Source organism: Helobdella robusta (assembly GCF_000326865.2).
Source record: "Helobdella robusta unplaced genomic scaffold HELROscaffold_72, whole genome shotgun sequence".
In the NCBI taxonomy this organism is placed as follows: domain Eukaryota; kingdom Metazoa; phylum Annelida; class Clitellata; order Rhynchobdellida; family Glossiphoniidae; genus Helobdella; species Helobdella robusta.
The window spans coordinates 448,341-460,748 of NW_008705409.1; the positions used below are offsets into that span (position 1 = coordinate 448,341).

Sequence of the window (12,408 nt, forward strand, 5' to 3'; positions counted from 1 at the left end):
GATTTTAATAAGTTTTTCTCATTTTCTGTTTATTTTTTGTGGTTTTTTCCATCTCATTTTATAACAGATTGAAATCTAATAAGTCTAGAGTAAGAAATAACTTTTTTAAAATTATGTAAAATAATTTGAAATGAAATTTCTCTCCGACACAGTTAACAGCAGAAGAGATGCAGAGAAGAACTCGAAGGAGAGAGAGGAACAAGCAGGCGGCTGCCAGGTGCAGGCAGAGGAGAGTCGACCAGACAAACGAACTAATCAATGTCAGTGTCAAATTAGTGTTACACATTTCATTTGCATAATTTATTCATTCATCCGTATACTTGTCTTAGTGTATTTGTAACTTTGTGAGATGTCTGCGTATGGTCATGTCATGAGTTTTGTTAAACATTAATGAATAAATATTAATCATTTTATTATAAATTAACTTCTAAAAATGATAATAATATTATTTCTTTCTTTCTTTCAAAAAAAGGAGACAAAATCACTTGAGCAAGAAGGCAGTAAACTGGAGAAAGAGATTGAAAACTTGGAGAGGTTGAAGCAAAAGTTAGAAGTAGTCCTACAGAGTCATATCCCATTATGCACTGCAAAATTAAAGCAACAGCTTGATGGTAATAAATCCAAATCAACTTCAGCTGCTACTTCAGCTACTACAGTGGCTGCTCTTTCGGTTACCAGCTTCACCAACGTTATCATCCCTAGCACGTCACTTCTCTTGACACAGCCTAAACCAACGGCTCCTCTCTGTATAGTAAACCCACTATTGCAACAACAACAACAGCAGCAGCAGCAACAACAACATCAACAACAACAACATTTCCAACAACCGAAAGTCATTATAATAGCCACAAACAACAGCAGCAGCAGCAACAACAGCATTATTGCAACTAGCAGGCCACAGACACTGCCAGTCATATCGACAGTGGCGACATCTACTACAGTGAATACGCAGCAGCAGCAACAAAAACAGCAGCAGCAGAACATTTTCAATTTCGACACTTTGAGGACGCCTGTAACGTCATCATCTGTGGATTTCCTAACTACCCCCGACACTAATTTTTCGGCGTTTGATTATCTTACTCCTACTACGGTTGAACAAAATGTTGTCCTCTCGCCATCAAACTTACTCAGTCAGCCATAGATATCAAAAAAAATTGAAAAAAAAAATCGAAATTCAAGTGAAAAAAATGTTAAAAAACGCAAAATAATTGTAAAATCTTTGTTCTTTGAAAATTTGTTATTTGTTTTATTTTGCTTGAGGATTAAAATATAAGAATTTTTTTATAGCATTTTCTACATTTGTTCGTTTTACTGAAATTTTTTTGTTGTTGAAATAAACAATTTAACAGTATTTATTGTTAGAGAAATTGTATGCCATATGTTTATAGTATCACACACACACACACAAACATGCATACATGCAAACAAACATACATACATACATACAGACATATATACATACAGACATACATACATACGCATTTACATTTTGTAGATGTTGATTTTGGTTTATTTGAATCTTCAAATTTATAAGCACAAACAAAGACACGTATATATATAAATGTATTGGGTTGCTTCGTGTATATATATATATATATATATATATATATATATATATATAGGGTTTAGACTGTCATAAATTAATCAATCAATCTTCGTTTTCGGCACGTAGTGATCTTTATATATATATATATATATATATATATTCATATATATTTATATATATATATATATAGTTTATATATGAGCTTATATATATATATATATAGTTTATAGTGAGCTTATAGTAACATTTAACATTCAGTATAATTAGATTTGCCATCAAAACATTCATAAATACATACATATATACATACATACATACATACATACATACATACATACATTCATTCAAACCTACATACATACATACAGACATACATACACACATACATACATTTTAATGTGTTTTCCACCATCATTATTTTTATTATGATTTAAAATGTATTGTTATCGATGTTGCTAGTATTATTATTAATTAATAAATTGAATTATTTATTTATTTATTATGTATTTTATTTATTGTAATTTTAATTTATTTTCGGTTATTTCTACTAGTTACTGTCTATTTAAATTAAATCAAATTTATAAGCCATATCTATTATATATATACTTTAATATATTTACAGGCATTAAATAAACGTCACACATTTTATTGTTAAACGCATGTATGTTTGTTTGTTTGTATGTATATATGTCTGTTTGTATGTATGTCTGTTTGTATGTATGTAAGTGTTTGTATGTTTTTTTGTTTTTCTATGTTATATAGGATTATTTTTTCAAATTTTATTTTGTCATATGCCTATTCTGTTCATTCTGTTCATTCTATATTAACCTTAGGCAATTTTTATATACATTTATAAACATATTTATACACATATTCAAACACACATATTCACACACACATACACACATACAGAAACACACACCCATAAATAAATACACGTGGGCATACATGCATACATATACTACAGAATATTTCTTAGGATTATAACAATTCAATCATTAGTTATGTATTAGAAAATTAAAAAAATTTCATCATCTCCAATATTGAATAGTTTTGATATGAATACAAAAAATGATGTCAGCACGTTGTCATAATGTTGTCATAATCCTTTTTCTCTCTCCCCACCCCCCCCCCCCCTCTCTCTCTCTCTCTCTCTCTATATATATATATATATATATATATATATATATATATGCGGAAATTATTATGTTATCAATAATAAATTCATTTAATGATATAAATATATACTAGTCATTTGGTTGCTATTTTTACTGTTCAAAATCCGAATAATGAAGATAATAACGAGTGCACGCACGCGCGCTCGCACGTACAAACAAACATACAAACAATGAAATATACAAACAGACATACATACAAACAAACAAACATTTGTATATTACTCATCAAGATGGTTCCACTTGGCTCCCAAGTAACGCCCACATACATATACTCATGAAACACATTCATATGTAAGTATGTATATATATTTTTCGTTTGTTTGTGTGTGTATGTGTATTTGAACACACATACACACGCACTTATATATACACATACGCGTATGTTTTTCCGATACATTCATAATTGTTTCCTCATTATTTCAATATCTTAAATTCCTTTCTAAAATATTTTTATTCGTGCATGCCCACCTGTGTGTGTGGGTGTGAGTGGGAATGTGTGTGGTGTGTGTTGTTTGGGTGTGTATATGTGTGTATGTGGGTGTATGTTTGTGTGTATATATCGTTTTATAATTTACATGTATTTTATATTTACTGCCATTTTTCCATTTAACTTTTATTGTGTAATATTATGTTCGTTCACTTGGTTATCTCTCTCTCTCTCTTTCTCTCTCTCTCTCTCTCTCTCTCACTCTTTCTCTCCCACTTTTTCTCTCTCTCTCTCTCGTTTCAGTCAATCTTTGCCGATCAAATTTGTTTGTATGTATGTATGTATGTATGTATGCATGCACATATGTGTGGGTGTTTGTGTGTGTAAGTATGTTTGTTGTATGTGTGTTGTGTATGTATGTTGTAAGCTTCCTCTGTTTGGTTGAATTTAGTACCTTCGGTGGTGATAGCATTGTGATAAAGGACTTAGTTTTAAGTTATTTAATTATTTTGATTAATACAATTTCTTATATTTTTCGTTAAATGTGCATTCTTTCTTTTATTTTAGTTAACTGTTTAGCGCAATATTTTATTTTTTGTTTTTTAGGTAATTTTTGTAACGGTTTTTTTGGCTTTTTTTATTTTTTTGCTTTACCTCTTTTTGAAAAAAAAATCAACAGCAGACGAAATTATTAAGACGATGTTGGTTATTAATTTAGTTCGTGTGTTTTGTTTTGTGTTTTCCATGCCAATAACTTATAGAATGGAAAAAAATGAGAAGGTTAGACAAATATGGGAAGGAGAACTGTGTAGCAGAGGACACATGTATGCATGTGTGCATCATTTTCCAGCTGATACAACTAACTATTAAGCGCTTTAGCTTTTATCTTGATTTAAAGTGTAATTTAAGTTTAAAAGACACCCAGGACGTTAAAAATTTTTTTTTTATAAAATGTTTGTTTGTTCATTAAAATTAAGATTCGTTACGTCATTTTTTGGGCATTAAAATATTTAAACTTGAAGATATCTCATTTATTTTTCTCGGCGATATCTGAATATTTAATCAGTAAATGGATAGTGAGTGTTTGTTCAGTTTTAAAGTATAAACTATAAGTGTATAAGTATAAGACTATAATTTTTAACTTATAGTATAAGTGTATTATTAAATTAAAATTAAATGCTTAAAATTTTAAATTAAATCATTAAAAGATGATTAAAAGATTAAATGATAAAAAGATTTTAGTATAAATAAAAATGTTCACAGTTTATTACTACTGCAATTTTTAGCAGTTGAGTTATTACAATATTACAATTCTTGAGTGATAGCTATTATGAATAACAATAAATTAATAATAATTGTATTTGCACTTTGTACAATTTACACAAACAAAAATCAATCACCAAAATCAAAAAATTTTCCAAACGTCACTTTCTGCTTAATCAAATTCTGCCTATTTCATGCAATTAGTAGCTTTGTTATGGCAACTGGAGTTGCTGGTGGTGGACCAAGTTTGGTGTCTGGCCCAAGCTTAGGAGGTGATGAATATGAATCAGGAGGGATTAGTATTTATGGGGCTGTGCTTAATATAACCTACAAGACAAAAGATGGATGGCAGAATGAAATGGATGAGATGGCAACTTATGGAGTCAACAGTAGAGTTGATGCCGAGAGTGGCCGTCTAGTAAAAGTTAATTCCACAGAAATCTGGTACTTTTTTATTTTTTCAATAATTCACCATTTTGTTTTTCATTAATTGTTTTTTAAAGATTGAAGTATATAGAGTTTTTGTTGTTTTGTTATTTCTTCTATTTTTTTTCCTTTTTAGTTTTCCACTCTCAGCCATTCCAACTTTGCAAAACATTTCTGTAACTCAGAGCAAATATGGCCGCCTAATTCCTAATCCATATGAAAAATGGGTGGCGCTGATTGATGGGCGGGCCTGTTATGATCTTCTGAGGAAAATGTCGTCAGCCATGATGACAACTGGCCCAAATATATTGAGGAATGCATCGGCTCTCTTGATATACAACCTGGATTCAATACATCATAGTGATGTTTTTGCACAGCAGTTTCGTTCTACTAGCAAAACTACAGGTGATGATTATGGTGAGGAAACTGATGATGATGATGATGGTGTGGATAATGATAAAGATTAAATGAATATTCATATACTTATGTGATGATGATGAACAACTTGTTTCACGCTGTCAGATCCTGTTCAAATCCTCATCTTGAACTCAAGAGCGGACCACTTAGCCCGCCTGCTACATCAACATCAACAACATCATCAACATCATCAAAACTTCAACAGTAGCAGCACCACAAACAACAACAACAGAATCGACATAAAAATAACGATCGGCCCGGTGAAAAGAACTCAGTTCTTTGGTAATACCGTCAACAAAACATCCATGCTCTTCTTATCTGTATCATTTGTGGTTCTGATGATGATCTCCCTGGCCTGGCTTGTGTTCTATTATGTTCAGAGATCGAGGTATACATACGCCAAGCAGAGATTGTCGGTTAGTGATTAGGTGGGGGAGGGGTTCAATAAAAGAGGGATAATAATAGTATCATTGTTTTATTTTCTCAGAGGAGATTAATGAAAGCAGCTAAAAAAGCTATTGGAAAAATGCCCCTAAAGACAATACATAGCAAAGAGGTGATTGATTGGTTAATTAATTAATTAATTGAAATACCCGAAATTGAAATTTCTTTTCTTAAAATTAGGATGTTGAAACTGGATGTGACTTGTGTGCAGTTTGCATTGAGGGCTACAAACCATCAGATGTCGTTAGGATTTTGCCTTGTCGGTAAGTAAAGTTTAAAAGTGAACTTTGCTTATTTATTTTTCCCCTTTTCCGCACATCACTTCTTGTGCTTTATTTCTCTTCCTGGCACATCACAAATTTTTCGCAGTTTGGTACTTTTCTCCTGGTACATCATTGCCTCTAGCTATTTTTTAGAATACTTCTTCCCACCTCATCACAATTTCCACATAATTTACTTTATATTTTCTCTAGCACTTCACTATTTCGTCTTAATTTTTTACCTAAATGGCTCTTTTAAGGTCAACTCCAACTTGACTTCATCAATGTTTCATTTTTGACATTCTATTTTTGGCCACAGTAACCTTATCTGATCTCTTTTTTGTTATTCCATGTTCTATTTTTAAACCTGAACTGACCTAATTTCGCAGTCACGTGTTTCACAAGCCCTGCATTGACCCCTGGCTGGTGGAGCAAAGGTCCTGCCCCATTTGCAAGATTGACATCCTGAAGGCTTTTGGTTTGCATGTGAGTTTTTATGATGATGTTTTGTTGTCGCCGGTGATGATGATGACGAAGAATTAACATCATAATGATAATGACGAGTATGATTGTGAGGATGACACGCACATACACACGCACACATACAAACAAACGAAAGAACGAACAAACGAACGCAGGTAATGAACCCGGCGAACAACAGAAACATCAACTCCTCCGACCTTGACCCCTCCACCATGCAGAACCTCGACAACCTTCTCCTCTCATCATCTTCTCTCCTCGACTTGCCCCCTCTTTCCTCATCATCTCTAATCGTGAATGAAGAGTCAACGACGTCTGCCAGTGGTGGTCAGGTGATGATTGACACCAACAGGAGAGAGTTCGATGAGGATGGGGTAGAGATAATAAGGTTTCACCAGCTGGCCCGTGTTGAACACCACAGGCTGTCGTGGGATTCAAGCGACGTTGAATCTGGAGATACTATAGATGACAGCCCCGCTGTTGTGGTTGCTGCTAATGATGGTGATGGTGGTGGTGGCGGTGGTGGAAATGATGGTGGCGATGAGATGATGTGAGTGAAAGACATTTCTGTCTGCTCATTGTTTACTTCGTTTTTCGTCCGTATTAAAATTTCTTAATCAGCGCTTTACTTGTCCACATTCAGTTTTTATCTTTCTTTCTCTTTCTCTCTCTTTCCCTCTTTCTCTCTCTCTCTCTCTCTCCTCTCTCTCTTTCTTTCTTTTTGACCATTATTCTCAGCGATTCACTTTCAAACATTTCCAACAGAAGCAGTGATCGCCCAAGCGACAGCCAGCTAATGCACAACAACAACAACAACAACAATAATAATAATAATTATGATAATAATAATAATAATAATAATGGTGATGATGATGATGGTGATGATGATAGAGTCATCAAGTATACAAGTAGAAGGAACAAAGTCAGACCGCAGTCGTCGTCGTCGTCGTCTTCGTCATCATTGTTTAATAATAATAAATAAGAAATATTAATATTAATAATAAATACTAATAACAATAATAATGAGTCGTACGTAATCAGTTAATAAATAAGATTCCCTTCGTTATTGTTTTACCTTCACGTTTCAATTAAATGAAACTTTTTATTCCTTGATGTTTTATATATATATATAGTTATTTATTTATAAACTATTGTTGTTATATTCGGTGTTGTTATTGTTATTACTTTGTTGTTGTTATTTAAAATGGCTGCAATTCGTGACTTTTGATTGATTGACCGATTGATTTTAATTGATCGATTGATTAATTTTAATTGATTGATTGATTATTTATTTGATTAATTAAATTACTTAACTTTTGAATTGAATCAAAAACTTTGAATTTTTTTAAATTAGTTGCTCGTTTAGCATTAAGGATGTGAGTGTGTGTGTGTGTGTATGTGTCTACGTGCTATTGTTATTACTGCTGTTGCTTCTACTAATACTACTACTACTACTACTACTCGGGCCTGTTAACAATACCCAACAACTGTTCAGTCACAATGCCGGCTTTAAATGAAGCAATACCAGCAATCCCTAGCACTCTCTCTAGCACTTCATTATGTAGTTAACATATAACACAGAAGATACGAAAGATTGTTTAACATGGGATTGAACGCATGTTGAAATGACTTCTTTTCGTGTTTCTATGGTCTCGAGACTCCGTGACAAGAATGAAGCTAAGGTTCATATACAATATACACATACAAATACGCTTACACACACACACACACATACCCACACATACACACACTCACAATTATACAAACTTCCACACAAACACACACTCACAAACATACAAACTCCCACACAAACTTCCCCGCATACATTCAAACTCCCACACAACAACAAACACACACATACTTCCACAATAATAATGATAGCGCACCGTCCAACTCACGAAATGTTCCATATTGACGCACATATATCAACTTCGAACACAATTGCACACACACACACACGCACATACACACACACATACACGTATAAATATAATGTTGTAACACAATACACGCATAAGTGCTAACCAGAGATATCACCTATACACGCTGTAATAATAAATTACTTATTTGAATGATGACTGAATGAATGAATGATTGATTGAAAGAATGAATGAGTAAATGAAGGGTGAATGTAGAAATGAGTTAATACAACATTGAATGGATGAACGAACGAACAAAGGATTGAATGAATGAGTTGTAATGTCGAATTAAAATATATTTATTTTTAAAATTGGGTATTATTATTGTTTGTGTGTATTTGTTTATGTGTGTCAGTTTGTGTGTGCGTGTGTTTGTATGCATCTCTTTGTGTGGCGATAATGATGATGGTGAAGATTTTAATACTGTGGTGATGATGATGAAGATGTCGATGATGAAGGTTTTAATACTGCGGTGATGATGATGGTGATGATGGTTTGATTGCCTTATGTTGAAGCGCGATTAACTGAGAGACCAAACAAAACGAGCGAATGAATGGATGAATGAATGAATAAATGAATGAATTGGCCGAAAGCGTAATAAGAGATCATCATCGCAATCATTATCATCATCATCACAATCATTATCATCATCATCACAATCATTATCATCATCATCACCACTACCATCGTCATCATCATCATCGCCGTCGCCGGCCGGAAAAGATTATTACGACACGCCTGATTCGTCCATTTGTTCCGCCATTTTGATTGATGACGTAGGTTCATCACGTGTCATGTTTCCAGCTCTGCCGTTGGTCAATGCCGATGATGACGTCGCCGCGGTGATGATGACGATGACGACGATTGTTACGGTATCATTTTAATCATGATGATTTTGGCCGTCCAGGTTGGCCGTAAAGATGTTATTATGATGAAGATGATGATGGTGGTGTCCATGATGATGATGTGTATATTCGTCATCCCCATCATCGCCATCCTGTTCAGGTGTTTGCGTCATGTTGTAACCGGAAGTCCGCCGACCGGAAGTCATGGAGTCGTTTGTCACTTTGTTTATTTTTAGCTGTTTTTTCTTCTCAATGTTGTTTTCTCTATGGTCCCCTCACGTCATGTGATGAAGGTTGGTGATGTTTTTGTTGTTTTTGGTTACAATGATGATGACGATTACGATGTCATTGTTGTTCATGGTGATTGTGAAGATGATGATGATGGTATTAATTTGAATACTATTGGTGATAAGACAGATATTTATAATGATACTAATTATCAAATTGTTGTTGACTACGACAACGATGATGATGATGATGACAATACGATGATGATGACGATGATGATCAATGAAATTAGTAGTAGTATTGGCTAGCCATATGATGAAACCATGAATATGCCAATGAAGATAGAGTCTGACGATGATGTATTATTTATTCTATATCGCTGGCCTGTCTGCGCTTGCTGTATGTAGCATGTGTTACACTGTGCACAAATTTGTTTCATTCATTTGTTCATTCATTCGTTCGTTCCTTCCTTCATTCACCCGTTCGTTCATTCATTTATTCGTTTGTTCTTCGTTCGTTCGTTTGTTCATTCATTATTTAATTCATTATGTCGTAATTACTTTATTCAGTTTCAACTTAATTTCTTGTTTTGTTTGGTCGATCGATCGTTCGTTCGTTCATTCATTCATTCATTCATTCATTCATTCATTCATTCATTCATTCATTTGTTCATTCATTCATTTATTCATTCATCACGATCACAATCGTCATCATCATTAGAGATGAACAGATTTTTATTAAAGACAAGACCGTTAATAAATCATTATCAAATTTTATTCAACGAATTTTTTTTATCTGTCTTTCTCTCTCTCTCTCTCTTTCTCTCTCTCTCTCTTTCTCTCTCTCTCTCCCTCTTTCTATATATATATAATCAAAAACTATATATATATAAAAATAATAATAATAATACTATATTTCAAATACTGTTCATGTCACATATATTGATAGTCGGATCAAATGTTTGTGAATTAATTCGATTTTTCATTCATTTATTCATTCATTTGTTAAATAATTCGTCCATTCATTCATTCATTCATTCGTTTGTTTCGCTCTGTCAATCATTCACTGAAATCGACCATCATAAATACAAATCTGTAGTAGTAGTAGTAGTAGCAGCAGCAGTAGTAGTAGCAGTAACAACAGCAGCAACGACAGCAGCAGTAGTAGTTTTAGTAGTAGTAGTAGTAGTAGTAGTAGTAAAAGTAATAGTAGTTGTATCTCTAAAGAGAAAGTTCATTTTACTGCAGATTCGACTGTTTTCGTTCTTGGCAATGCTATCTTCAATATCTTCATCATCGTCAACATTGACAATTATTTCCATATTATTATTATTATTATTATTATTATTATTATTATTATTATTTGTGTTGTTATTATTATTCGAACCAAAGGTTCCGCCCACATTCTGACCAAGATTAAAAATCGGCCAACGCCATTGGTCGAAATGATGTCTTGTAGGCGTGACCAGGGAATTAGCCAGCCAATCAGCTCGCGAGTTAGAAGGGATTGAGGTAGATGTGACGTCATAATCGTCATCGTCGTCGTCGAAGTCGTCGTCGTCCTCATTTTCGTTATCATCATCGTTGTTAAAGTTGTTGTTGTTGTTGCTATTATTATTATTATTATTATTATTATTATTATTATTATTATTATTACGGTTTATTGCGATAGACTCGATCAGGTTTTTGTTATTGATATTTTTATTGTTGTTGTTATTATTGTTGTTGTCGTCGTTGTTGTTGTTGTTGTTGTGGTTATTATTGATATTGTTGTTGTTGCTGTTTTTGTTTTCTAGACATCTGAAAACATTTCATCATGATGTGATGTCCGTGTGCCAAGTGTGTACACATGTCACATACATAACACACACATACACACACACACACACACACATACACACACACATACACACATACACTCACTTAGAGATAGATCCGTTCTTACTTTCGGCAGCGCGATCTCTCTGCCTTCTGTTCTTAAACCAATTACTAACCTGAATGTGATGCGAATCGATTAGCAGCCATAATAAAAATGAATACTCTTACTACTACGACTATCAATACTAACAATAATGATTATAATAATAATATTATTATTATTTTATAATTATTCGTATTATTATTATTTTTTGCTTAAAAGATTTGAAACCAGACAGACATTAAATTGAAATTGGTCGATATATTGATTGAAATGTATATATGCATACATACATTATAGATAAACGCATGCATGCATAAACACACACACACACACACACGCATAAACACACACATACATACATATATACATAAACACACATACATAAGTGCATGCATACATACATACATACATAAATACATAAATATGTAACGTCAATATTACCGACAAGGGTTGGTCTCAGGCTCAGCTGCCGGTACGATTTAGGGGACTGGGGTTACTAAGCGTGGTTCAGCTTGCACCAATTGTTTATAAATCTTCCGCATCTGCCACGCTTGACCTACAGTCTGCCCTTCTTCGGCAATTTAGTAGCCTGCACTGTACCCCACCGACTCCAATCCAACCAACAGACCTTTCCCAGGGCAACATTTTGGAGGAAGCATATAAACGCACATTCAAAGAGTTGCTTTCCTCAAGCCCTGACTCGGCGACCTCAGCTCGCTTGCTGGCAGTTTCCAGCGAGGCGAGTTGCGGCTGGCTGAGATCTTTGCCCAATACGTCGGTGGGTACCAGATTGGACGACGAAACGGTCAGGACAGCCATTGGCTTCCGTCTGGGGTTGGCCGTTCAGAGTCGATATACATGCAGGTGCGGCGCGGAGGCGGATGAACTTGGCCATCATGGTCTTGTTTGTCGTTTGGGCGGAGGTCGCCAGCAGCGACATTCAGCCATAAACGATTTTGTGTGCCGACTTTTCTCCAAGGCCTCAATTCCGGTTTTAAAGGAACCGTCGGGCATCGCGGCGCACGACGGTAAGCGCCCTGACGGGTGTACCTGAT

General features: G+C 34.2%; 3 protein-coding genes across 3 annotated transcripts in view; 2 read left to right on the top strand and 1 right to left on the bottom strand.

Annotated features, from left to right (window-relative positions):
* Positions 1-1,141, top strand: part of HELRODRAFT_194288 (hypothetical protein) — a gene marked incomplete at both ends in the record, with an annotated part of 2,698 nt that extends 1,557 nt beyond the window's left edge. Inside the window, 2 exons of the mRNA XM_009031333.1 lie at positions 151-260; positions 473-1,141. Of these exons, the coding sequence (XP_009029581.1) occupies positions 151-260; positions 473-1,141 (779 nt within the window). The remainder of the gene's footprint in view (positions 1-150; positions 261-472) is intronic.
* A 3,487-nt stretch (positions 1,142-4,628) lies between these two features.
* On the top strand, positions 4,629-6,995 carry HELRODRAFT_181542 (hypothetical protein; the record flags this gene model as incomplete). Its single annotated transcript, XM_009031334.1, has 7 exons — positions 4,629-4,858; positions 4,977-5,245; positions 5,363-5,673; positions 5,745-5,813; positions 5,882-5,964; positions 6,351-6,447; positions 6,600-6,995. 7 exons carry the CDS (start codon positions 4,629-4,631, stop codon positions 6,993-6,995), a joined length of 1,455 nt encoding a protein of 484 aa, XP_009029582.1.
* A 4,356-nt stretch (positions 6,996-11,351) lies between these two features.
* HELRODRAFT_89655 (hypothetical protein) overlaps positions 11,352-12,408 on the bottom strand; it is a gene marked incomplete at both ends in the record, with an annotated part of 2,513 nt that continues 1,456 nt past the window's right edge. Inside the window, one exon of the mRNA XM_009031295.1 lies at positions 11,352-11,426. Within this exon, the coding sequence (XP_009029543.1) occupies positions 11,352-11,426 (75 nt within the window). The remainder of the gene's footprint in view (positions 11,427-12,408) is intronic.